This window comes from Myotis nattereri (genome assembly GCF_964212035.1).
Source record: "Myotis nattereri genome assembly, chromosome: 6".
NCBI lineage: Eukaryota > Metazoa > Chordata > Mammalia > Chiroptera > Vespertilionidae > Myotis > Myotis nattereri.
In genome coordinates this window covers 18,798,633-18,825,728 of record NC_138081.1, presented here as the reverse complement: position 1 = coordinate 18,825,728, position 27,096 = coordinate 18,798,633, and the positions used below count along the sequence as shown (strand labels likewise).

General features: G+C 41.2%; 1 protein-coding gene across 1 annotated transcript; it reads left to right on the top strand.

Moving 5' to 3' along the window:
• On the top strand, window positions 1–27,096 carry ADGRF1 (adhesion G protein-coupled receptor F1; the record flags this gene model as incomplete). Its single annotated transcript, XM_081094742.1, is given in 15 exon segments — window positions 1–69; window positions 1,604–1,661; window positions 4,336–4,479; window positions 6,053–6,226; window positions 8,845–8,945; window positions 9,774–9,832; window positions 13,188–13,339; window positions 14,460–14,623; window positions 16,255–16,443; window positions 19,884–21,257; window positions 22,525–22,566; window positions 23,569–23,628; window positions 25,472–25,538; window positions 27,023–27,039; window positions 27,043–27,096. Coding segments are annotated over 15 exon segments (2,724 nt in total).

The window sequence follows — 27,096 nt, the reverse complement described above, 5'->3', positions numbered from 1 at the left end:
ATGAGAGTCCTGGTCTTGTGGCTCATCTCCCTCTTCACAATCACTGAGGGCGGTGATGGCTTCTTTGGGGTGAGTTGGCTTATGTCCTGCTTTTCCTCCCTCCTCCCTCCCCTCTTTCCTCTGGCACTTCTAGAATCCATCCCTCTCTAGGTAACTGAACCCACGTAATGTAATAGACTTGGAACCAGAAGTTCTGGGTTCTTGTCTCAACATTAGCAACATTAGCTGGGTGGCCTTGGAGCTTAGATGACTTAACTGAAAAATGAGGATCTTGGACTAAACCACTGGAAATCTTTTCCAGCTCAATTCATCCACTCCTATGGCCTCTTTGATAGAGAACAAGCATAGAGATTGGCATTAGCAATCCTTGGACTATCTCATTCCTGTCTATACATACTTTCTTGATGCTTTTATCTAGGGCAGTGGTTCTCAACCTTGGTTGCACATTAGAATCACCTGGGAATCTTTTTAAAATCCTGATTTCTGGGCCCCATCCTCCAGAAATTCTATTTCTTTGTTATGGGGTGGGGCCACAACATTAGTAACAAAGAAACAGAATTTCCGGAGGATGAGGCCCAGAAATCAGGATTTTAAAAAGATTCCCAGGTGATTCTAATGTGCAGCCAAGGTTGAGAACCACTGATCTAGGGTCACAGTTTTAATATTCTCTATATTCTGATGACTCCCAAATTTATATTTCCATCTCAGGCATCTCCCTTGAACTCCACATTCATATACATACTACCTACTTGATATCTCCAGTTGGGTGCCCAATAGGCCCCTCATCTTAATATGTGCATATTAAACTCTTGACTTTTTTTCTCACCAAACTTACTCCTCATTTTTTATCTCAGCAAGTGGTATCACCATCTCTCCAGCTGCTTAGGCACAAAGTGTATTTTTATGCTTGATTTTTCTCATAATCCATATCTAAACCATTGGCTCTTTTTTGTTTGTTTTGGTTCTGTCCTTAAAATATATCCAGAATTTAAACACTTCTCACCACCTCCCTGGCTACTATGTTAATCCACACTTTCTCTATCTCTCACTGGTATTATTTCAGTAACTCCTGGAATGCTCTCGTTGCTTCTGTGCTTGACTATTCCCAATATGGCTGCAGGACTGAACCTTCCGGAAAATAAAGTAGAGCATGTCTTTCCTCTGTTCAGAACTCTCCAGTGGGTTCCGATCTCACTGAAGTAAAACCTAAGCCCTTGCCATTGCCTATAAAGATCTACACAACCTGCCTCCCCAGAGATGCTCTCTGACCCTACTTTCTGCCCTCTTCCCCTCACCCCCTCCCTTTAGCTACTCTGGCCTCCTAGCTCTGTCTTCACATGCTGGGCATGGTCTTATCTCAGGGCCTTTGCATGTGCTGTTCCCTCTGCCTGGAAAATTCTTTCTCCAGGGATCCTCACTTCCCTACCCCCTTCAGGTTTGTGCTAAAAACTTGCCTCAGTGAAATCTTTTCTTGCACCTCCCCACTGTCCCTGACTTAGATTTTAGGTGCAGGATTTCAGTTTATTGGGGAAGTCCAACAAGGCTTTATGAAGTACAATGTTACAAAGCCTTGCCATAATTATTCTTGTTTTCTTTTTAACAGAGAAATGATGGCATCAAAACAAAAAGAGAAGTCACAGTGAATAAGAAAAAGCACCCAGGTGAGACACTGCTGCCAAGAGAATGCGGTTCCAACCCCAATAGTGTTTCTGACTGGTTGTATGATCATTGGCACATTATTAAACACCCCATATCTATAAAGTGAAAATAACAGCAATCCCTTCTAGCAAAGCATTTGTGAGGATTAAACAATGTAATAGAAGCAAAGTATCCTGCACCATATCCTGCACCTGGCAAGTTGCTGCTCCATATTCTTCCTTTCCTTCCTTGTCTTGATCCCAACAGTGCCATTAATGGGCAGAGCCTTCGGTCTGTGGTCTGAAATTTAACTTGTGAGTCTGATGTTTTAAGGAATGTGTTTCTTCATGAAAACAGTGATGCACGCAGATGGTTGTTAAGTTCCTGGGTCAGTTCACAAGCCTTTCTTTGGTAAATTTGCCAAACAATGACATGCTACAGTGCCATAGAGCTTACCACCATGTGAAGCTGAGATTCTTCAGAAAAATTAAATAGAAATTTAAGTTGGACTGCTATGGATACATTTCCCCTGACAGTAATAATACAGCTAGTATTTATTGACCTATTACTATGTGGCAGGCATCATTTTAAACGTATTAGATGAAGTCAGTCCTCACACTGACCTTCTGAGTTCGTTGCAATGGTCATCTTTATTTGGTGAAATTAAGGTATAGTGTTAAGGAGCAGGGGGCATGATTCAGGCCCAGTCAATCAGCTCCAGATTGACATTTAACATTCCCTTAGTTTCAGGTGTACAGCACAGTAGTTGTATGACTTACATAGTGATCCCCTATGTCAGTCAATTTGGCTCCAGAAACACTGCAATGAGCCCCTGACCATGTGACCAAGGTCAACCTCTCTCTCATTCCATACTTCTTACCTGCTTGGGCTGTGGGGATGGAATCCTATTAGCTCCCCCTATGTGGGGTGACTCCCAAGGCCTGGGCTGAGGTTCCAGTCTGCAAGGAGATGGGAGCAGTAAGTGATGGAGCTGAGGCTCTATGGTGTGAGATGTGGGAGTTACAGCAGACAAGGGTCTTTTATAAATGTACTGGGACATGCCTCAGCCTCAGCTAGCTTCCTGCTACCCTCTTGATTGCCTTATGAGAAGCTTGAATTGAGTCAGCTGCTTTTCTTCACTATAAATCTCCTTTGTGCCTACCCCCTAAGAAACAGGGCAGTCTCATAAAAGCTCCTCATGTCATCTGTCCCTGCAAAAGCACAGTGGTGTTCTGAGAAATCTATTAGATTTCTAAGAAATTTTACTGCCAATGGCAATAAAACGAGACCAGGATAAGAGGATGTTCACTTTTGCCTCTTTTTCTCTAAGGTCCTTCACATCCTTAATTTTGGGTCCATAGAGGATCTTGAAATCCCATGGGACCTCGTGCTAATTTCATGTGACTGTACCTAAATCAGTCCTGGTGGGAGAAGACTCATAGGACTCTTCTCCCAGCCAAAAACACTTAACAGCCACTCCCTATGAAACAAAAGGTGCTGCTCAGAAATGATAAGGTGGACCTAGAGCAGTGGTTCTCAACCTTCTGGTCCTTTAAATACAGTTCCTCATGTTGTGACCCAACTACAAAATTATTTTCATTGCTACTTCATAACTGTAATGTTGCTACTGTTATGAATCGTAATGTAAATATCTGATATGCAGGATGGTCTTAGGCGACCCCTGTGAAAGGGTCATTCGACCCCCAAAGGGGTCGTGACCCACAGGTTGAGAACCACTGACCTAGAGGGTATTATAATGAGTGAAATAAGTGAGACAGAGAAAGACAAATACCATGTGATTTCACTTTTTTGTAGAACCTGAAAAACAAAATGAACGAACAAACAAAATAGAAACAGACTCAAAGATACAGAGAACAAACTGACGGTTGCCTGATGGGAAGGGGGTTGAATGGCTGGGTGAAAAAGGTGGAGGGATTCAGAAGTACAAATTGGTAGTTACAAAACAGTCCGGGGATGTAAAGTACAGAACAGAAAATATAGTCAATGTAATAACTACATATGGTGTCACCTGAGTGCAAGACTTACTGGGGTGGGTCATTATGTAAGTCATACAAAAATCTAATTACTATGATGCACAAGTGCAACTAATATAATATTAAATGCCAACTGTAACTGAAAACTTTTTTTAAATTAAAAAACACACCTAGGAAATGATAAGGTACAGATGAGGATATGTAAGGGCTCAAGTAAGGTTCGTTTTGGTTTTGAATTTGCTATACATACATTTTTACAGAAGGAAGGGTTCTTTGGAGTGGAAAGTGTGAGACTGATGTTTTATACAGATGATACTTCAAGGAGCCCAGAGCTGGGGGAGGTGAAGAGAAGAGTGGCTAGGATTTCTCACCTCTTCTCCCTTCAGTCTCGATGCCTTGACTCTGGATGTGTCCTGAGGAAGTGCATCAAGTCAGGAGGGCAGTGCAGGTGCGGGTCAGAGAGCGTGGGAGCAGCTGGCTTGGCAGAAGTGAGAGGGTGGACGTTGTCAGGCACCTGTGTGCTTGTCCTGGATGCTCCTTTTCAGTCAGTGTCTGGGTGGGCAGAAGTCAATGGCAAGCAGTGTGGCATCATCTGGACCTGCAGGCTGAATCTGCTGATAGTCCCTTGGCCACTGCTTCTGCAGTATTTCCCTCCCAGACTGAGAAAGGAGTGGTCTGATGGTCTTCCTGTCTTTATATCCAGTGCAGGAATATGAGCTGTTGCTTCAGGTGCCCTATAGAGATTCCAAGGAGAAAAGAGACTTGAAGAAATTGCTGAAGCTTTTGAAGCATCCATCATTATGGTTCTATGGGCCAATGAAGATCATCAGAGCGAAGGCGACCACATGTAAACCAGCTCTCTGGGGACAGAGATTGGAAGTGGGGAAGGTGGGCGTATCAGTGGGGATAGGTTAGCTTATGCTATGGAAACGATCATCCCAGCAGCATCTGTGGTTTACAAGAATAAGTGCCATTGCTTCTCCATACTATGTGTCCATTGCAGGTTGCAAAGGGGCTGAGACTGCGATGGTCACTTGGGGACCTAGGCTGATGAATCAGACACTATCTCAAATACACCCATTCTTTTTCTTTTTTTTATATTAAATCTTTATTGTTCAGATTATTACATTAGTTACTCTTTTTTCCCACCATAACTCCCCTCCACCCAGTTCCCACCCCACCCTCCGCCCTCACTCCCCACCCACTGTCCTCATCCATAGGTGCACGATTATTGTACAATCTCTTCCCTCACCCCCCCCCCCCGCCCCAAGAATAGTCAGTCCATTCCCTTTCTATGTCCCTGATTCTATTACAATCGCCAGTTCATACTGTTCATTAGATTATTTATTCCCTTGATTTTTAGATTCACTTGATAGATGTGTATTTATTGTTCATAATTTGTATCTTTAACTTTTTCTTCTTCTTCCTTTTCTTAAAGGATACCTTTCAGCATTTCATATAATACTGGTTTGGTGGTGATGAACTCCTTTAGCTTTTTCTTATCTGTGAAGCTCTTTATCTGGCCTTCACTTCTGAATGATAGCTTTGCTGGATAAAGTAGTCTTGGTTGTAGGTTCTTGGTATTCATCACTTTGAATATTTCTTGCCACTCCCTTCTGGCCTGCAAAGTTTCTGTTGAGAAATCAGCTGACAGTCGTATGGGTACTCCCTTGTAGGTAACTGATTTTCTTTCTCTTGCTGCTTTTAGGATTCTCTCTTTGTCTTTTGCTCTTGGCATTTTAATTATGACGTGTCTTGGTGTGGTCCTCTTTGGATTCCTTTTGTTTGGGGTTCTCTGTGCTTCCTGGACTTGTAAGTCTATTTCTTTCACCAGGTAGGAGAAGTTTTCTGTCATTATTTCTTCATATAGGTTTTCAATGTCTTGCTCTCTCTCCTCTTCTGGCTCCCCTATAATTCAGATGTTGATACGCTTGAAGCTGTCCCAGACGCTCCTTACACTATCTTCATCAAATACACCCATTCTGAGAAAAGAAAAAAAGAAAAAAAAAGAAAAAGGGAGCATTAGAGGGTATAACATTGGCCGTTGAATTTTCTAACTCAGGAATGACACACATTAATTCTGTTCACGACTTATTGGTCAAAGCTGGTGCCATGCCTCCACCCAACCTCAGGGGCCAGGTTATGCAATCATGGAAGACAGCAAGTAATATCTGGCAAACAGCACGAATGACCACAACTGTGGGTCTCAGCGAAGTTAAATGCTTTGTCGAAAGCAAGAGTTCTCAAAGTGTGCTGCCCCGTCCAGCAGTAGCAGCAGCAACAGGGCTCCATCTTTCTGCCCTTTGATGAGAAATACTTGCTTCAGATTCTAAGTCAGAGCCGAGCATCAGAATTCAGCACTCAGTAGTCGATTCATTAACCAGGCCCTGTGAAACCAAGCTCTGTTTTTGTGTGTGCAGACTGTGGCCACCAGAATGGGGTCCTCCGGTGTGCCTGTGAAGATGGCTATACCTGGTTTCCTCCTGCATGCCTTGATCCCCAGAAATGCTACCTTCACCCGGCTGGATCACTCCAGACTTGTGACTGTCATCTCAAGAACCTCACCAGGAGTGTCAGTTTCTGTGAGAGAACAAGTAAGCACGTAAGGATACCAGGAGGGAGCTCTGGGCCGGGGTCTCTCCCACCCCAGCAATGACAGAGAGGGAACTCTATCTAGCTCTTTGCCCATGTGTTTCTCTGTCTCCCCGAGCAGAGCTAGTGTTTGCAGGGAGACTGAAGGACACTGATGACATCCCCGCTAGGTTTGGCTGGACACAGGGAGAGCTGCATTGGTGCAGAAATTTCAGGAATGCAAGTTGATGTTTGGGCACCGCTTCAACCTTGCTCCTGCTCAGCTCAGCAAATATATGCTTCTTTGGAGATTTAACAAGATTCACTTAAATCCCAAGTCGGGGAACTGCTTGAGTAAATACAATTTTTCTCCCTGCTTTCTTTTCAGCTCTTTTGCTAACATCAATTTTCAGAACAGAGAAGTTTAGAGGTATGAGAGCAAGGAGGAATGCATAGTGATTATACTGAAAGTAATGCTCGAAATTGCCAATGAATATGTGTACTGAATGCAATGCCAAAGCAAAACAAAAATTTAAAAGTCTAGATTTCGAAACCATGGGAAGCCGAGGGAGCTCCTGTTGGCTTAGGTGTATGTTCAGTGGATGACGAGGTGAGCTAAATGATGTGGGCTCAGGGCTTGAAAGACTTTCAGAAGTTTTCCCAAAGTCTAGTTCAGTTCTCCCGAAGCTCTGGCTTTTGGTAGAGCTGAGCAAAGAGTGAGAGAGGACATGAAATAGCCCAGTTTCCTGGGTATCCCTGCTCGCTTTCCCAGGACTGCAGCAATTCAGGTTAAGGCGACATGCATTTATTAAGCACCATCTTTATGTCCAAATTGGGGGCAAATTCTGGCAGGTCACTGAAGCATTTATCTTGCGATCGATGAACTTGCAGGCTACATGGGGAGGTCAGGATGTCGATGTGTTACGGCCAATGGTAAACTGATTGGGGGGGGCGGCGTGAAAGGATTAAGGAATGACAGACAAGAGAATGAAAGCTGGGTCTCGGTGGGACGCTGCTCCCTGATGAGGAGACAGCACCAGCGCCCACAAGCCATGTCTTTATTTTATAGCAGATGCCACGAGGCAAAGCAGGGGTGTGATCACGTTGTTTACAGCATTCTTGTGAGCTCCAACCCTACTCAACTACATGCACCTGAACTTTACCACAAGGCACGTGGGGCTACGTGTTTGGACCATAGGATCAAGCTTACAACCACAGCCATTGGCTATAATTGTGCTGGGAGGGCCTTGCCCTCCAGCTGGGACTTGCACGTGGCAATGAGAGGACCCTGTCCTTTCATTAGTCTGAGGCTTGAACCTGGCCAAAACACCGTAATCGCACCCCACATCGATGCAAGAAAGACAATGTCATTTCTTCAGCAATGTTGAGGAAAGCCTACGTTTTGGTCCATATCTGACCCATCATCAGACAGGAGTCACATTCATAAAGAGCTTCCCAGAGTAGAGCAAGGGCACACATACATGAGACATGTTCACAAATATATGTGCAGGTGCAAGAGGTGTAGGGAGCTATGGATAAAGTCCTGTAGGAGGGAAAGACTCTGTATCTGGGGAGCAGGGAAGGCCTTGGAGAGGAGATTCTTTGACTAGGCCCTGAATGAAGGATAAACAGAAGGAGATGGGAAACAAACTGTCCCAGGGCAGAAAAGCAAGGTAAGAAAAAGATACGTAAGCAAAAGGTATGTTTGAGTTAGCAAGTAGTGATTTTTTTAAAAAAAATTTTTTAATAGGGCATTTTTTAAGTTAGATGGGGATATATTTCAGTGTGAAGTGACTGCCTATTTATTTATCATTATTATTTTCTTAAAATATATTTTTATTGATTTCAGAGAGGAAGGGAGAAGGAGAGAGAGAGATAGAAACATCAATGATGAGAGAGAATCATTGATCAGCTGCCTCCTGTATACCTCCCGCCCCCCACTGGGGATAGAGCCCACAACCCAGGAATGTGCCCTGTCTGGGAATCAAACCATGATTTCCTGGTTCATAGTTTGACACTCAACCACTGAGCCATGCCAGCCGGGCTATTATTATTATTTTAATCATCACCCAAGGACATGGTAGGAGAGGGGGGGAAGAGGAGGAGGAAGAGGAGGAGGAGGAGGAGGAGGAGGAAGAGGAGGAGGAGGAGGAGGAGGGGAGGAGAGAGAGAGAGAGAGAGAGAGAGAGAGAGAGAGAGAGAGAGAGAGAGAGAAAATGTGAGAGGGAAACATTGGTTAGTTGCCTCCCGTGCGCTCTCTGACGAGATCAAACCCGCAACCCAGATATGTGCCCTGACCAAGAATTGAACCAGCAACCTTTCGGTGCACGGGAGGACATTCAACCAACTGACATACTCCGGCTGGGCTGACTGCCTTTTTAAATCACATATGAGTGGTTGCGTGTTTTCTTACTTATAAGGTTGCCTGGATGATCAGTACTTTCCCCATAATGTTCCAAATCCACGACTGAAAATTCTGGTTGTATGCTTCCTATATCACTTTAGGTGAACATTCATTATAAAAATACATTGAAAGATTAATGTTGAAAAAATGGGCTCCAAGTTATACTTCTGTAATCCTATGCTATAATAAAATCAAGTGAATAATTCTTATATCTATATATTTTTCTGTTTCTCATAGAAGTTTGGGGCACTTTCAAAATTAATGAAAGATTCACAAAAGACCTTCTGAATTCATCTTCTGCTATCTACTCCAAATATACCACTGAAATTGAAATTCAAGTAAGTACCTTATACTTATGGTGTAAGAAATTGTTGGCTAAACATAAGTTCAGATGTTTTCAATTCAACATGTTTATTTAATACCTATTCTTAATCATTCATTTTCAATAAATTATTACATAGTAGTTAATCATTCTGCCCACAGCTGACGTACTTTGAACATTTTCTTTCTAGGAGAGCTTAGCAATTGAATACTTTTCACGTCTTTTGTGTTCAGTTTTGTTCTTTTACTTGGGTAATATTATGCCAAAGCTTCTTGGTTATTTTCTGTTTTTTTATCTGTCAAAAGAAATTTTTTATGATCTAAGCTCAATTGTCAGCATCTGGGATTTATTCCATAAAGAAGCCTTTCTTGTTAGAAGCTAGACAGAGTTACTGAGCAAAAATTCTGGACTTTATAACGAAGTAGCATGAAACTAGATCAGTGTGCCTCTGCTAGGATGAGGTACAGTGTGGGTTTCACTGAAGACATGCACAAATCCTTGGTTCAGTTTAAGCATCTATAAAAATGGCTCATTTGAGGGAAGGATAAAATAAATTTTGGCTGAATTTGTAATATTATCTGGCATCCAATTCATCCTTGAGTCTAAGCAGTTGATTCTTCATTATTTATTAGCAATCTCAAAAATAAATTATGTGCATACATTCTCAATTGTCATTTTAACGTATTTTTGTAACATGCAACTACCTCCTGCTGTATGCTTTTCCTTTGCTCAGTGTTTGTTAGTTTATTTAACGTCTGCATCCATGTTTTGCTCAAATGTTTTCCTTGAGTGAGGACAAAAATCAACATATCTACCTTTGTCTGTTTGTGTGTTTTTTTGTAAGCTTAAAGAAGCATACAAAAGAATTCAAGGTTTTGAGTCAGTTCGTGTCACTCAGTTTCGGTAAGTACCACAACGCCCAGATCAAGGCCGTCCCTAGATTTGTGCATCAGTCCCGAAGAATGCCTACTGCTGTTTGCCAACTGTTTTTGACAGGATATAGGTCAGACCTGCTCTTTATAGTCTGATTCTTACCCAAACTGGATAAAAGTCTGAAGGGAAAAGTCTATATTCTTATGTAAGTGAGCTTAGGAACGTAAATATTAAATGGCATTTTCAAAGCTGTGGAGCAGAGAATAGAATTGGAAACCCCAATTTAGAATTTAGAAGGAAGCAGGAGATCTTGTTGTGTGTGTGTATGGGAAGAAAATTGGGTAGGGATGAGGGTTGTAGAGGGATGGATTTTCTCCTATAATCACAGCGGGGTATGGTGTATCATTGGGAACCAGTAGGGAGGCCTTGGGTAAAATCGTATGTTTTTGTGTAGGTATCATGTATTCGCCATAGCTCAAAACCCCATAGTCATTGTCTACAGCAAATAAAGAGATATTTAGTAAATCATTCTTTTGTTTGTATTTTAATTCCAAAGTTATTTGGTTAGTTAGCCATGTGTGCATTTGTAGTCTACTGCTATTTGTAGTCTACTTACTAGAGGAAGTGGCTTAGAGGTCAGAAAACTTGACTTCTTATATGACTTTTTCACAGTTAACTTGAACAACAGCTAGAGGAAATTTTCATTTGCTATAAATATATTGCCCTGGGCACTATCCTTTAGTTACTCATGACTTTATAATGTCTTTATAATCCAATGCTAGGGAAAAACACTACTTTTTTTTCTTAAATCTGTTTATGTAATTAATCATTTCCCTGTTGGACTTTGCTGTCAAACTCATTAAAACTGAAACATGATCATAACAATTTTTATATTCAATATTCATATTTTTCTTTTCTGTTGTCCTGGTTTTCCATTTATATTTCTAACACATATTCCATCATATATATCTTATAATCTGTCTCCAATAATTTGTAGACAAAATCACAGTTTAGGTAGGCATAAGTCTATAAAATACAATGATGTATGTTTTTCTCTTTACTATATGAGTTAGTTTCTCAATGTCTCCATTTAATTATTTGCTGAACAGGATTGTTAATATTTGTGGAAACTGATTTAACCTAATTAAATCAAATGAAATAGTAGGCAGAAAAATACTTTGTAAAGAATTAAAAGGGCCATACCAATGCAAGGATATTATGCCCAATCACTACATGAAAGGGTATTTGGATTTATTTATACATTGTGAGTGGTAATTCAATGTATTTGAGCTTTGGCATATCAGAGATTTTAACACATCAATTAATAAATTAATAACTATCTGACTCAAATTCCCCTTGGGACTCAGCTCCCTTATTTACAAAATGAGGATAATATAGTGTTTACCTCATGAAATTATTGCAGAATTAACTTAATTAGTACATGTAATCTCACTTGTTTTCATAATTTTATTATTATATTTTAAAATATATTTTATTGATTTTTTTACAGAGAGGAAGGGAGAGGGATAGAGAGTTAGAAACATCGATGAGAGAGAAACATCGATCAGCTGCCTCCTGCACACCTCCTGCTGGGGATGTGCCTGCAACCAAGGTACATGCCCTTGACCAGAATCAAACCTGGGACCTTTCAGTCCACAGGCCGATGCTCTATCCACTGAGCCAAACCGGTTAGGGCTGTTTTCATAATTTTCAACACAATCTGTAAGCTGATGGTTTCTAAAGGTCTTACTTGAGCTTTGGCCTCTCTCCTAAACATCTGACCTAAATATCCAATTGCCTCTTACCATCTCCACTGATTTTCTGGGAGGCATGTCAAACAGAATATGTTGAAAACAGGGGTCCTCCCACTCTGCTCCTCATAACCTTAAACCTACTTCTCCCATCTCAATTACAGCGATGCCATTTTCCCAGTTGGACAGACCCAAACCCTGGAGTCATTCTTTAACTTTTTATTGAGGTACAACTTACATTCATTGATATGCTCTGACCTTATATATATAGCTTAATAAACTCTGACAAATGGTGGCGTGGAGGAGGTTATGGGGGTGGGTGGGGGATAAATGGTAATAGAATAAAATAAAATGATTTGTCACTGTAAAAAAGAAAAGAAAAGAAACTGACAAATGCTTGTACAAGCCACCACCTATCAACACAAAATATTTCCATCACCCTCAAAGTTCCCTTGTGCCTCCTTCCAGCTAATCTCCATGCCCACCTCACCTCCCACCAGAAACAACCACTGATCTTATTTCAGCATAGGCTAGTTTTGCCTATTCTACAATTGCACATAAATGGAATCACTCAGTGCGTAATATTTGTGTGTCTGGCTTCTTTTGCTCAGCATAATGCCTTTGAGATTCATCCTTGTTGATTTTTTGAGTATCAGTGCTGCCTTTCTTTTTATTGCCCAGCAATCCTCCATTGTATGCATATACTAGTATTATAATTGGTCCATTCCTTGCAATTGTACTTGAAATCTGCTCCATTAGCAATTCCTGTGGCTCAGTCTTCAAATACAACATGAATCTGACCACTTCTCCCACATGCTGTTACTCAACTAGTTCTTGCTATCATCTCCTCTTTCCTAATCAGCCTTTCTGCTTCCCTCCCTTCTGTCTATTTTCTATAGCAGCCAGAGTGATTATCTTAAACAACATATCGGATCATATCACTGACTTTTAATAAAGAATAAAACCTTCTAATAAAAAATAACATTCAAACTCGAAGGACCTCGGCGATCTGGTCCCTGGCTACTTCTCCAACATCATCTCCTACTCATCTCTCTCTCACACATTGAACATTAGCTATGCTAGTGTTTCTTCCTTCCGTTCTTTTTTTATTTTGTCTTCTAACTTAAATTGACTTTATTCAGCTCTTAACTTACTCTCACCTGGGGTTCTTAAAACCCATATTGAAACCTTTTAGGCATTGAGAAGCACTCCCAATTGTTGAATTGAAACCTAGTCTTTAAATTCGTCACACTCATAGACAGGTTCCTGCCTCAGGCCCTTTGCATGTGCTGGCATGCCACACCAGTGGTCTTCTCATTATTCAGGCCTTAGCTGCAAAGACCCTCCACACAGAGAAAGCTTTCCTGACCAGTCTTATTGAAATGGGCCCCATATCCACCTGCTATTCTTATCACTGTACCTATCTCACATAACACTTAACAAAAAACAACATATATTACATAAATTAAATAAATGCTTATATAGAGAGGTTATTTGTCTTGCCTTCTTTGCCAGAATGTAAGCTCCATGAAAACAGGGACCAAATCTGTTTGATTTATTCCCATGGACCCAATGCTATGCCCTGAATGACTGAATAAATTAACCTCACTTTTCTTTCCACATAATCATTAAAGAGGTGGCAGCATCATTGCTGGGTATGAAGTTGTTGGCTCCAGCAGTCCATCTGAGCTGCTGTCAGCCATTGAACAGGTGGCTGAGAAGGCCGAGGAAGGCCTTCAGAAGCTGTTTCCACTGGAAGATGACTCCTTCAGAGTATTTGGAAAAGGTAACACTAAATTCCCATCCTCTGCCTAGGTGAGTCCTTTAATTAGTTGCTCATTCGTGTCTTTAGGAGGCAGATTGGAGAGGTTTCTGATACAGAATTATTCTAAGACTGACTTGCAGTAGAAACAGGCAACTGTTTATGATGAAACTCAACTTCAGCCTGATTAGTTCAGATCCTTGCTAATCGGCAATCTGATCTCCACTGTAGTAAATGTTGTGGAAGACTGATTTCACCGCAGGCTCTGATGGAATGATTCAGCAATAGTTTACTGGTAGTCATGTTGAAATATCTCTGGGGTTGGCAATGTTCCTGAGTAATAATTCAAGGAGCCAAGGAAAGAATGCATATATCTAGGTCTTTAACACTCACACAGACACACACATACACAAACAAACAGAGACACACACACACTACTTTCCTTCCGGTATATTTTCCCCAGTTACTTCTTTACACCCAATCTTAAACCTCTGCTATAAAAATGTGTTTCACTTTCAACAACACTCTTTCAATAAATATCTACTAAGTGTTTAAAGTGTCTAGGCACTTAGGACACAGCAATGGGGAAAACAAACCAAAAACACAGCTCTTTTTGGTTGTCCATTCAAGGTCTCTTTTTCCTTGGTCCCAATCATGGGAAGGCTGTATTATTAAGGGTCAGCTGCAAGAATAACTAGTGTCTGGTCACAATGTGAGAAGCTTTTGCAGGGAACAAAGTAGGATATGTCACCCCCAAATGGCAACTGCCCTGCTTTGTTCCATAGCATTTTGAAGATTTTTCTGGTTTTCTAGCACTCCCTTAAAGAGTAAAAATATTTCCTGGAAGTGGTCATACCCTGTCTTATTTTCACCTAACATGTATTAGTTGATAGCCCACTAAAAGTAAGATCGTTGGCAAAGATCAGACACCTGGAGGGAGAAGGGCCAGAATCAGGGAGGGTTGGGCATGGAGAAGGAGAAAAAGGTGCTGATAGGCTGAAACTGGGCACCAAAGACAAGCTTCTCCTGAATATTTGTGGGTATTGTCTCTAAGAATATGGTTTCTAATGCACAGATCTATGTTGCATAGAGGGTGCCAGGATATTCAGAGACATTTTCCCTCTCTGTTTCCGTTCTCTTCCAGTCCAGTGTAATAGCATTGCCTTTGGATTTGGGTTTAAGAATGATGAGTATACTCTTCCTTGTAGCAGTGGCTACACCGGGAACATCACAGCTAAGTGCCAGCCCTCTGGGTGGCAGGTCATCAGGGAGACATGTGTGCTTTCTCAGCTGGAAGAACTGAAGAAGGTAAAACATTTCCACTTTGCAGACTTGCCCTGGTTTTGAGTTTCACACTGGGCACCTACCACTGAGCATGGCCAGGTGGAGGGCAAAATATATCAAATTGTCTCATTTGTCAATATGCAGAACATGAGGGTGACATCAGACCCTGGTAAAACCAAGGCATTTGGGCATGAATAGCAGAGTCTAGGTGGCAGCTGAGAAGGTCAGAATTGATGGTTTTCATGTGGAAGGGTGCTGCAATAGAGTGAATAAATGCTGAAGGAGTCTGCAATAGATGGCAGAACAGCAACTAAGCTGGAATCAGAAATCCAGAAAGCTTGGGAATCAAAGACCCAAGTGAAGGTGTGAGTCCAAAGTTATAGACTTAGTACAAGTGAGAATGTCAGAAACCAGGGCAGGCGTTGGGATCAGCCAAAGGTGAACCATATAGAGCAATAGAACTGCAATAGATTCTAAGGGTCATCTGGTTTATCAAACTCCTTTTATAGATTAAGAAATGAAAGACTAAGGGACTAACAGTTGGTCCCTCTGGTAGCAATAGTGTTGAATTAGAAACATGGTCCTTTGACTTCCAGTCCAGGACTGTGACCTTCACATGATGCTGTCTTTGGAAAGTACAAGTACTTAAGACAAGGCAGATATATAGAAGCAAATGGTGAGGAATTAGAAGTCAAGTCACAGGAAAGAGGACTCCAAGACTAGTTTACAGACACTGTTCTGCAGATAGATCTCCATATTGAGCAGAACTTCTGTCCTGGCCCGAGATTCTGCTACTGCAGTAGGGAAACTCAGAAAGGTATATCTTAAAGGACTGTGGAATGTTCACTTCTCCCTCCTTGGACCTCAGTTTCCTCATCTGTAAACTGGGAAGGGAGATTGGACCAGATGGCCTCTGGGGTCTATCCTTGCTCTTGCCTTCTTTGCCTCAGATATGGACATGGGCCATGGTGAGGTTGAGGGCAGCCAGATCCCAGGTACTTTGGGCAGAGAACAGCACTGTCAGCCAAAAAGAGCTAAAAGGAAACCATATAGGATCTGAATTCCTTGATTGACTTGTTTTGACTGAAAGGGAATATCCCTTCTTGGCTGCCTTCCAGGCTAGCCCAGAGTAGTGGAAGCATCTGGAAGTTTTAAGGAAGAAGTAAAATTCCGAATGCAGTGGCAAAGTGTGGTCAAATCTCCCTGTATGTCCCTCTGTCTTCCCATCCAACAAGGATGTCTCAGTATAGTACAGTGATTCTAATAGAAGTTAGTGCTGCTTCCTAGCTGGGTACAGTTTGGAAAGTCACTGAATCTCACTGAACATCAGTGTCTGTATAATTAGGATAATAATTCATCTGAAAATGCGTTTTACTAAATCTCTTCAAGTTTCTATGTTCTTAATGGTACCTAGCTCAAAGGGTGGTATAAGAATTAAATCAGTGAATCCCTGGTAATGCATTTAGCACAGAGTAACAACTCTGAAATACAGAAAGCACTGAGTGAAAGCCATCGTGTTCTCATTGTTATATAATATCCTACATTATAATGCACCATACACATTAGTGATGTAGCCCAGAATTCTGATTTAAATTTGAAGAAACACAAGCATATGTGTTTTGTTTTTTCTAGAACTTAACCATTTTTATTTCTAGAATTTCAGTGTGATTGCAAGCAATGCCACTGAGGCAGCCATGTCATCCTTGGTGCGAAATCTTTCAGTCCTCATTCAGCAAAACCCATCAACCACAGCTGGGAATCTGGCTTCAGTGGTGTCAATTCTGGGCAACATCTCATCTCTGTCACTGGCGAGCCATTTCAGGGTGTCCAATTCAACAATGGAGGTATGTTCTGCCTGTGCCTGAAGGGCAACTTTATTTATTATTATTATTTAAAATTTTGTTTTAATTATTCAATTACAGTTGATATTCAATGTTATATTATTCTCAGGTGTACAGCATAGTGGTTTGACATTTATATAACTTACAAAGTAACCCCCAACACCATACATAGTTATTATAATACTAGAGGCCCAATGCAAGAAAATTTGTGCAAGAGTAGGCCTTCCTTCCCTTGGCTGCTGACACCGGCTTCCCTCCAGCACCCAGACCTGGGCTGGCTTCCCTCCAGCCCTGACTTCATTGGGAAGGATGTCTGGAATGACGTCTGGAAGATGTCCAGTCTAATTAGCATATTACCCTTTTATTATTATAGATTACTAACTATATTCCCTATAATGTACTTTACATTCCTGTGGCTATTTTGTAACTGCCAACTGCACTTTTAAATCCTTTCACCTTTTTCACCCAGCCCTATCCCCCCTCTCATCTGGCAGTCATCAGTTTCTTCTCTGTATCTATGAGTTTGTTTCTATTTTGTTTGTTCATTTGTTTTGTTTTTTAGATTCCACATATAAGTGAAATCATATGGTATTTGTCTTTCTCTGTCTGACTTATTTCACTTAGCATAGTACCCTCTAGGCCAGTGTTGGCGAACCTATGACAAGCGAACTCATTTTTTTTGGTTGATTTTTCTTTGTTAAATGACATTTAAATATATAAAATAAATATCAAAAATATAAGTCTTTGTTTTACTATGGTTGCAAATATCAAAAAATTTCTATATGTGACATGGCACCAGAGTTAAGTTAGGGTTTTTCAAAATGCTGACATTCTGAGCTCAAAAGGTTTGCCATCACTGCTCTAGGCCCTTCCATGTTGTTGCAGATGGTAAGATTTCACTATTTTTATGGTCAATTATTATTCAATTTTATATATGTACCACATCTTCTGTGTCCAACCATCTATCAATGAATACTTAGGTTGCTCCCATATCTTTTTATTTATTTTTAAAAATCCTCATTCAAGTATATTTTTCCATTGAGTTTTAGAGAGAATGGAGAGGAAGGAGGAGGGGGAGAGAGAGAGGGAGAGGGAGAGAGAAACATCAATGTGAGAGAGATACATTGATTGGTTGCCTCCTGCAGGTGCCTAGACCCAGGCCAGAGATAGAACCTGTGACCCTTCAGTCCATGTGCCAATACTCGAACCACTAAACAACACTGGACAGGCTGCTTCCATATCTTGACCATTGTAAATAATGCTGCAGTGGTCATAGGGATGCACATATCTTTTAAATGAGTGTTTTGGATTTCTTCAGATATATATCCATAAGTGGGGTTGCTGGGTCATATGGTAGTTCTATTGTTAACTTTTTGAGGAAACTCCATACTGTTTTTCATAATGGTTGCACCCATTTGCAACCCCACCAGCAATGCACAAGGGTTTTGAAGGGCCCACTTTAAAACTACTTCATAAAAAGGAATGACAAAATCCTGAGTTGGAGGGGTGCTGTTGAAAAGACTGAAAAGGCATGTAACAGTCTTTGTGTAATTCTTACTGCTTCCTCCGCCATGTGCAAGGAACTCATGGGATTAACCGTGTGAGTTCAAAGTAGCAGGGAGCATCATCCAGGAAGGTTGTCTGGGCAGCACACTTTAAGAACTTCCTCTTTTTTTTTTTTACTGGGAAATCCATGCTTTGATTTGGATTTTTAAAAATTAACTTAAGCCCTAGCCAGTTTGGCTCAGTGGATAGAGCGTCGGCCTGCAGACTGAAGAGTCCCAGGTTCAATTCTGGTCAAGGGCACATGCCTGGGTTGTGGGCTCGATCCAGTGTGGGGCATGCAGGAGGCGGCTGATCAATGATTCTCTTTCATCATTGATGTTTCTATCTCTCTCTCCCTCTCCCTTCCTCTCTGCAATCAATAAAAATATATATAAAAAAATTAACTTAAAATTACAGAAATAAGACTTGGTCACTAAAAAAAAAAAATTCAAATAAGCAAAAGGAAAAAAAAAAAAGATCTGTAATCCGGTCACAGTGGAATAGACACAGCTTACATTTTAGGTATCCTGTCAGTGCCTAGTGGTCGGCAAACTGTGGCTTGTGAGCCACATGCGGCTCTTTGGCCCCTTCAGTGTGGCTCTTCCACAAAATACCACGTGCGGGCACGCACTTACAGTGCGATTGAAACTTCGTGGCCCATGCGCAGAAGTCAGTATTTTGTGGAAAAGCCAGTATTTTGTGGAAGAGCCACACTCAAGGGGCCAAAGAGCCGCATGTGGCTCGCGAGCCGTGGTTTGCTGAGCCACAGTTTGCAACCACTGGGACACCTAGAGGAATGGCAAGTGACATGTAGCAGGTACTCAATAAATATTTATTAAATAAATATCCTTGGATGTATGCATTTTATGTTAGAGTACGTAGTATTTTTCAGAATTGGATTATATAATGTATAATGTTACATAATCACACAATTATACTTAACCTCATATAAGGTGACCATTGTGTCAAAATGACAATAAATATGAATAAATTAAACCCCCTGAATCAAAGGAAAGACATTTAAAAGATTTTTTAAAGTTTGACCACGTGTTGTTTGCAAGAGACCAAGTAAAACCAAATGACATAAAAAGGATAAAAATTAATTAAAGAGAAAAATAGAGCAGGCAAACAAAGGCAGAGGATCCTAGAGGCAGCAGAAGAAACGAGTTATGGGATCCTGAGCCAGAAGCCACAGAGGGCTCGGTTAGGGTAAATAGTGGCCCAGAGTGATAGACACTGGGACAGACACTGTCTGTTCTAAGAAAGACAGAGGATAACGAGGGACAAAGTGGCCATTTTTAAGCACTGATTTGGAAAAGGTATCTCTCAAACTAAAGCTGACCGTTAAAATCAACAGCAATTCAATACTTCCTTGTGCTTGCCTCCAGTTTTTAAGGATTTTTACTTTATATTTCTCTCTTCTATTAAACAAAAATAATAAGTACACATGAATTAAAACTTGAACATCTGTGACATGAATTTAGAACTTCTGATGTTAGCAAAACAAGCATAGCATGGGAAAGCAGTTAACAGTCATGTCACACTCTGAGTTGAGGAGTACTGCAGTCATGTTTGCCGCCTCCGGAGAAGGAAGTGCACACCACTGCAGCCCAATTGCAGGGTTCGTTCTCATCCATGCCGAAACCTTGGCATGCCCACGAATGCTCTGGGGCAATCACCCTGCAACTGACACGATCCTGTTGACCCAAGTTTTTTTTAACCCAAACCTTCCACTTGCAGAACAAATGAGCCGAATTTCACTGATGAGTTTTAATGTGATCATCACCTGAGCCAATTCTCAGGGCCATTTTCCTACCTTTAGTACTAATGACTATCCACGATTAGTCCCCATGCCCATTTATTCAAAATACAAACTGACTCGCTTCCTTGCATTTCAGGATGTCATCGGTATAGCTGACCACATCCTTAATTCAACATCAGTAACCAACTGGACAGTATTGCTGCAGGAAGAAAAGCATGCCAGCTCCCAGTTACTAGAGACACTGGAAAACATCAGCGTTCTGGTACCTCCAACAGCTCTGCCTCTGAATTTTTCTCGGGAATTCATTAACTGGAAAGGGATTCCTGTGTCCGAAAGCCAACATAAGACAGGTTACAACTATCAGACTGAAATGTTCCCCCTAAACACCTCCATTCCCATCAGAGGCCGTGTGTTAATTGGGTCAGACCAATTCCAGGGGACCCTTCCAGGAACTATTGTCAGCATGGCCTCATTGACCTTGGGGGACATTCTACCCATTACCCAAATTGGAAATGCTCAGGTCAATGGGCCCGTGATATCCACGGTTATCCAAAACTATTCCATAAATGAAGTCTTCCTGGTTTTCTCCAAGATAGAATCAAACCTGAGTCAGCCTCATTGTGTGTTCTGGGATTTTAGTCATTTGCAATGGAGTGAGGCAGGCTGCCACCTAGTGAATGAAACTCCAGACACAGTGATGTGCCGGTGTACTCACCTGACCTCGTTCTCCATGCTGATGTCACCCTTTGTCCCCCCTGCCATCATTCCGGTTGTGAAATGGATCACCTTTGTGGGGCTGGGCATCTCCATTGGAAGTCTCATCTTATGTCTGATCATCGAGGCTCTGTATTGGAAGCAGGTCAAGAAAAACCAAACCTCGCACACACGTCATATTTGCATGGTCAACATATCCCTCTGCCTCCTGATTGCTGATGTTTGGTTTATTGTTGCTGCCACGGTGGACGCCACGGTCAACCCTCCTGGGGTCTGCGTAGCTGCCGTGTTCTTTACACACTTTTTCTACCTCTCCTTGTTCTTTTGGATGCTCCTGCTCGGCCTCCTGCTGGCTTATCGGATCGTCCTCGTGTTCCATCACCTGGCCATGCCTTTGATGATGGCTGTCGGGTTCTGCCTGGGCTATGGGTGTCCTCTCATTATATCTGTCATCACCATTGCGGTCACACAACCTAGCAATGGCTACAAAAGGAAAGACGTGTGTTGGCTGAACTGGTCCGGTGGAAGCAAACCCCTCTTGGCCCTCGCTGTTCCCGTGCTGGCTATTGTGGCTGTGAACCTGGTGGTGGTGCTCTTAGTTCTCACGAAGCTCTGGAGGCCCGCAGTTGGAGAGAAGCTGAGTCAGGACAACAAAGCCACTACCGTCCGCATGGGGAAGAGCATCCTCATTCTGACCCCTCTGCTGGGGCTCACCTGGGGCTTTGGCATAGGAGTGATGGTGGACAGCCAGAATCCGGCGTGGCACGTTATTTTTGCATTGCTCAATGCATTCCAGGTGAGAATAACCTACCATGCCATCAGGTAACTGGAATAGTTGTAGAGACCTGAGGTTGGCAAGACACCTCTTGAAGCTATCTTATCTCCCTGCCTCCAGCAGAACTGTAACCAAAACTGCCTGGCAACAGTGAATAATAAAAAAAAGTTCCTTTTCCCCAACAGTTACTCTTATACTGAAGCAGAATATTAAGCTTCTTCAGTAACCCGTTCCAGCGCTTTAAATCTGCTAGGCTTCGCGAGCGAATGTTAATCTCTCTTGCTGCTGAGTCAGTCCTCTTTCCCCAGGGCGACCTGTGTGAAAGCACACAGGGAGAGGGAAATAAATCAAGAGCCCTGTTGACTCTGAACGGTGCAAAGGTAGTCCCCCGAGTGAGACAGAGCAGAAGCTGGCAAACTGCAGCTAGTGCTGTTTTTGTAAATAAAGTTTTATTGGAACAGAGCCACACCTCTTTGTTTACATATGATCTGTGGCTGCTTTCCTTATGCCAGCAGGGTTCAGCAGTTGTAACAGAGACTGTGTGACCTTTAAAACCTGAATATTTACTATTTGGTTCTTTACAGAAAAAGTTTGCCTACCCCTGCTGCAAAGAATGGGTTTTCCATGACCCAGTCAGAGAGTGTTTGGGGAGTAGGTGGACAGAGTAATTCCTAGGTTTTGATGAATCCGGAAGAGAGCCTTCAATCCTGGTTCAGTGATGGTTTGCTGGGTCACCTCTGCACAACGACTCAGGGATCTGGGTCGAACCTTAGTGTTGCACGGTCTGCGCTGAGGGTGCTCTGACTGGGAGGAGGATCTCAAGGTCCAAGAAAGCCTCTGCCAAGGGTACCCCACCCCAGGGACTTGATGGAAAGGGTGCTGATAGAGGTGAACTCCCTCCACCTGGCCTTAGGGTGGGACCACAGTGCCTCTGCCATCAGAGAGGCTTAGCAAATGTTCACTTACTGCCTGTCCTAAAGAAAGGCTAAGATATGGAAGCAAACGGAATTTATTTGTTTTGGGTTGAGGATGACACTAAGGGGAAAATGAAGCGCTGCACGCATTTAAAACATTATTCCCTCAATTTATTTATTTATACATTTGACTAAAAATTTTTGATTATTTTGTGGCATGCTAGGCATTGTGGAGGCCACAGGGTATCCTTGCCTTCAAGGAGCCCTCAGTCTAGCGGGCAGACAACTCCAATGTTGGGTGATAGAATAGAAGATAGTATTACATATGCTTTCTTTTCTGGAAAAAATAAAATGTGATTTATTATTTTTTTTAGGGTTTTTTCATCTTATGCTTTGGAATGCTTTTGGATAGTAAGGTATGTGTATTCATTTCTCTCTTTATCCCCTAACTGAGGCAGCTAACCTTTCCTCTTTAGTTCTGGCCCTTATTCATATAACAGAGCCAGATTATGGGAACTTTTGTAATAAAATTCAGTAATTTTACAAAAGGCAGGCTCAGTCAGGCGACCAAGGAACTAAACACTCACTGCTGATTATAAGCTATATAGCACTAATCACAATCTGTAATGTGACGTTATAGAAAGAAGCAGAAAAGTGTTTTTACTTTAAATTTTTGTAAATTACTAGTACATTATGGTTTGGCAATCATTAAAGAGCAAAAGTACTTTCCTTGTGGGGAAATTCCCTTTTGTTCCTTTAATTTATCCATTTACTTAGAATATACTGAAAGACAAAGCTACTTCTATATATCCAGAGTTTTAAATGGTAAATAGCTTCTAAAATTAAATAACCTAAAAAGGATGACCAATGTAAGTAAAAGATAATAGAAAAAAACTTAATAATCTTGTTTTATTATTTTTCCCAAGCATTGAGCAGTTCTGTTGAGAGCGGTAAATGTAATAAGCTAATAGATGTAGGCTTTTTAAAAAAATAAGAACTAAAGAATATTTTATAATTAACACATGCACAAAACTGCTAATTACAGAAAAGCAATTTGCTGTTCTTGATTGGCCTAAATAATTCTCTCATTTGTACAAAGCACATGGTTAGCAAACTCTTCAACTTCAAAGGTAAATTTCAGTTTAGCAATTATTTTCAATTATGAATGTCTAGAATTTGAATTATTATGGCTTTTGCTTTTGTTGTTCTTTGTTTAACTTTAGATTTGTTTACAGATAAATAAAATAAATAAAGGAAGTAAAAGAAGATAAATCATTTCATCAGATACCCATGCTTATAGTCTGTTAGCTTCCAGGAAATACTACTCTAAACTACAGTTTCAATCTGCAGTTTTGTTCTTGCTTTGCCTATGTATGTTTGTATATGTGTGTCTTAGTACTTCTCTGTTGCCCTTACAGCTGCGACAACTGCTGTTCAACACGTTGTCTCCTTTAAGCTCTTTGAAGCAACCATCAAAGGTAATTATCTCACACTGCCATGCATTCAAGGCACGAAGGTCCACTTTTCCATTTTCCTTTTTCTACAGCCTCACAGAAAGGCCACTTTTGTGTAAACCCCTTGAGTTTCTGTCACCATTATATTCTGGTTATCTGTTACAGTGCCCAGCACATGGTCAATACTCATTATAGAGTTGAGTGAGAGAGGAAATGAATGAATGAATGAATGAATGAATGAATGAATGAATAGACATGGAAAGCTTCAGGACATTCAAGGATCCAGGTCTGTGGGTGCAATTGTGAACAAATACCTTTGAACAATCTCATTTGCTTTAGTCTGACTTGTCTCCCAACTGCAAGAGTCAGTAAGGCCCTTTTCTCTGCCTGTTTGGCTTTCCTATAAACCATTTTCCTTCTCTAGGAACCTAAAGGGTGAAGTCTTGACTAACTTCTAATATATAAAACTATATATTAGAATTTCCTCTCTTAAGCTGGTATAACTGACTTTGTCCCATGCAGTTCTGGCTTTTACGTCTACAAGCTGACATTTGTATGGAAACAGAGGACTCCTGTTTCATGCTTCGCCACAAAGGTGTCACTCACATAAGGAGAGTATACTTACAAACAAAAGTACTCGCACGCATGTTTTGTATTTATGAAGTTAATTTTGACGTTCATCTTTCAGCAAAATACTGAGGGCTTTCAGAAAAGTATCTAAAGAGATTTCTGTGTTTGATAAAAGTCTACTGACTTAAGTGCATAAAAACCTATGTGGATGTTTAGAGATTTTTACAAGGGACAAAATAACCTTTGAAATAACAAACAGTGAATTAGCTTCTGACACTAAACATTTTTTTCTAAGTGTGCATTTCATAGTAGATGGAGAGCATTGCTATAAATTAGGAATCAGGGGACCACGGGCCAGCAGACCTCCCCTGTATTTCTTCCCCCCCCACTTTCATTTCCTTTTATTATTATTTTTAAATTTAAAATAACTGGTTACTAACATTATATAGGTTTCAAGTGTACAATTCTGTAATACATCATCTTTGTATTGCATTGTGTGTTCACCACCCAAGGAGATCAAATACATGGTGACAGAGGAAGACTAGACTTGGGGTGGTGTGCCTTGTATTTCTGTAACTGGTGGTACAATCTTAGGAAAGTCATTTAGTACCTTTTGGTTTCTACTTTCTCAACTGTTAAAACTAAGTGTTTGACTAGTACCTCAAAGCAGAAGGGCTAACGTTCTGTGATTTTGCGTTTATGTCTTCAAGAATTGAAATCCTCTGAGCCACACATGTGAAACTAATAAATAAGTCACTGCTCTTACGAAAAGGAGGGAGCTACAGCATATGCGACTGCATTGAAGGAAAACCTTACCTTGATAAAGTGAGACAGGACACTCTTCGCCCTGCATCAATGACAAAGGCATTATTCACAAAGAGATTTGAATACTAAGAGGAGGCAGAATAAAACAAAGCTTTACTGGAGACCATTTTTTTTTACTAGAAGTATTGTTTTCCCATGATAGGTTTTTCTAGTGATAAATATGTGAACCAAGAAATGTAAGCCTGGCATAAAAAAGGATAATATATCTTTAGAGCTGTTTTTGTAGTTTGTTGTTAGAAGTTCCAAGAATATACAGGAACAAAAATTCACTTAGAAATAAGTTTTAAGCTTTTCAAATTGATTAAAGCAGAATAAAGAATAAAGAAGCGAGTATTCAAATTTCTTAAAAGGATAATAATGTGCTATGTAGATAGAAAAAAGGATTGTTAATGACATCCAGAAGTTAGGAAATGTTCACTGTCGCTGAAAGGATACTATTAATGCCCAAATGACTCATTTTTCTTTTGTGCAGCAAAACTCATCAGAATTATCTGCCAAACCCAAATTTGCAAAGTCTTTCAACCCAGTGCAACACAAAGGTGAGTCACAATAAACCAAAGGATATAAAAGGTAGGAAGAAACTCTGAATACATCAAATAAGGAAAACTCAATGGCAACTTTTAAAATATGTATATTTTTTTATTGATTTCAGAGAGGAAGGAAGAGAGAGATAGAAACATCAATAATGAGAAAGAATCATTGATTGGCTGCCTCCTCCACACCCCACACTGGGGATCCAGCCCACAACCCAGGCATGCGCTCTGTTCAGGAATTGAACCATGACCCTCTGGTTCATGGGTTGATGCTCACCTACTGAGCCACGCTAACTGGGCTCAATGGCAACTTTTTAAAAATTCACTTGAGAAGTGTGAGAGTATCAGCCAGCTGTGTGTCCAGAGTTTGTCTGAAGGGTGCTCAGGGTTGACACAATAATACAGTATTGGGGATGTGACACTCCTGGGGATCAGCGACTATCATGTTTAATTTCATCACAAAACACTAGTATCTTCTCAATTAGACAGTGTATAGATCTGTGACGTTGATCACTGAGGCTGTGGGATGAAGAAGTGTGGTTAAACTGACATCATTTGTGTCCTTACCAGAGAGTCTCTCCTTCTGTGCCAGCTGCTAAGCAGTGGGCACGGGCCAGGTGCTTATGCCCTAGTGTTGGACATATCCTCCTCCCTAGAGTGTTCCTGGAAAAGGAGGAACCACTATCTGCTCTGGGGAAGAGAGCACTGTCCCCTCTGCCTATGACATGCCTTGTTTCTATGCTCAGATACTGGCTGTTGTGGATGACATTGAGCTCCCAGAAGACTGGGATTTAAGCATTGCAGATAGTTGCAGCATTGCTGGAGGAGAAGGGAGCATGTAGCATCGAGGCTGAGGGAGGGACAGCACTTTACAAGTTAAGCTGAAGTCATACTTAAGAGTCTCATTTCATGTTAAAATTACATTGGTACCTTATTAAGGTAGGGAAACAGGCAACTCAGTGAGATTCCAATCAACATTATTTGAATTCAGTCACCAGGTGAAGTTCAAGTGTCTGCATTTGAGGAGATACTTCTCTCCCAAAATGTTTAATGTGCTCATTCAGGAGCCTTGGGTCCCAATATTACTGCCACCAACCAGCCTGAGGGCTTTTGACAAACTTCTTTACTTTTTGGATTTTGTTCCTCATCAGTAAAAGAAAAACAAAACAAAACAAAAAAATGAAGAGATCGCTAAGGCTCCTCCCAGCAATGACATTCTGTGATCTCAAATCTGCCTTTTCTCATTTCCCAGCAATATCTGAAAAGCATGGTGCTTCTCTTGTCAAATGAGAGATGTCTGACAAACCCCAGTTTCTGTGGCATTAACAAAATGCTGTTCCTTGTTGGCCAGCTATATTCTAGAACTTTCCCTACTGTCTTCCTAAAACTGTCCAGAGTTGTAAGGAATTGCATCGGCTTCTTTTCATTTTGGTCTCATGCTTCGTTCCAACTTAGTAGCCAGAGTTCTAACCATCTTTTTCCTCTCTTAGGCACTTATGCATTTTCTTAGACTGTAGGATCCTCAAATGACGTCATGCCAACTCAGTTTTTATCAACTGAATAA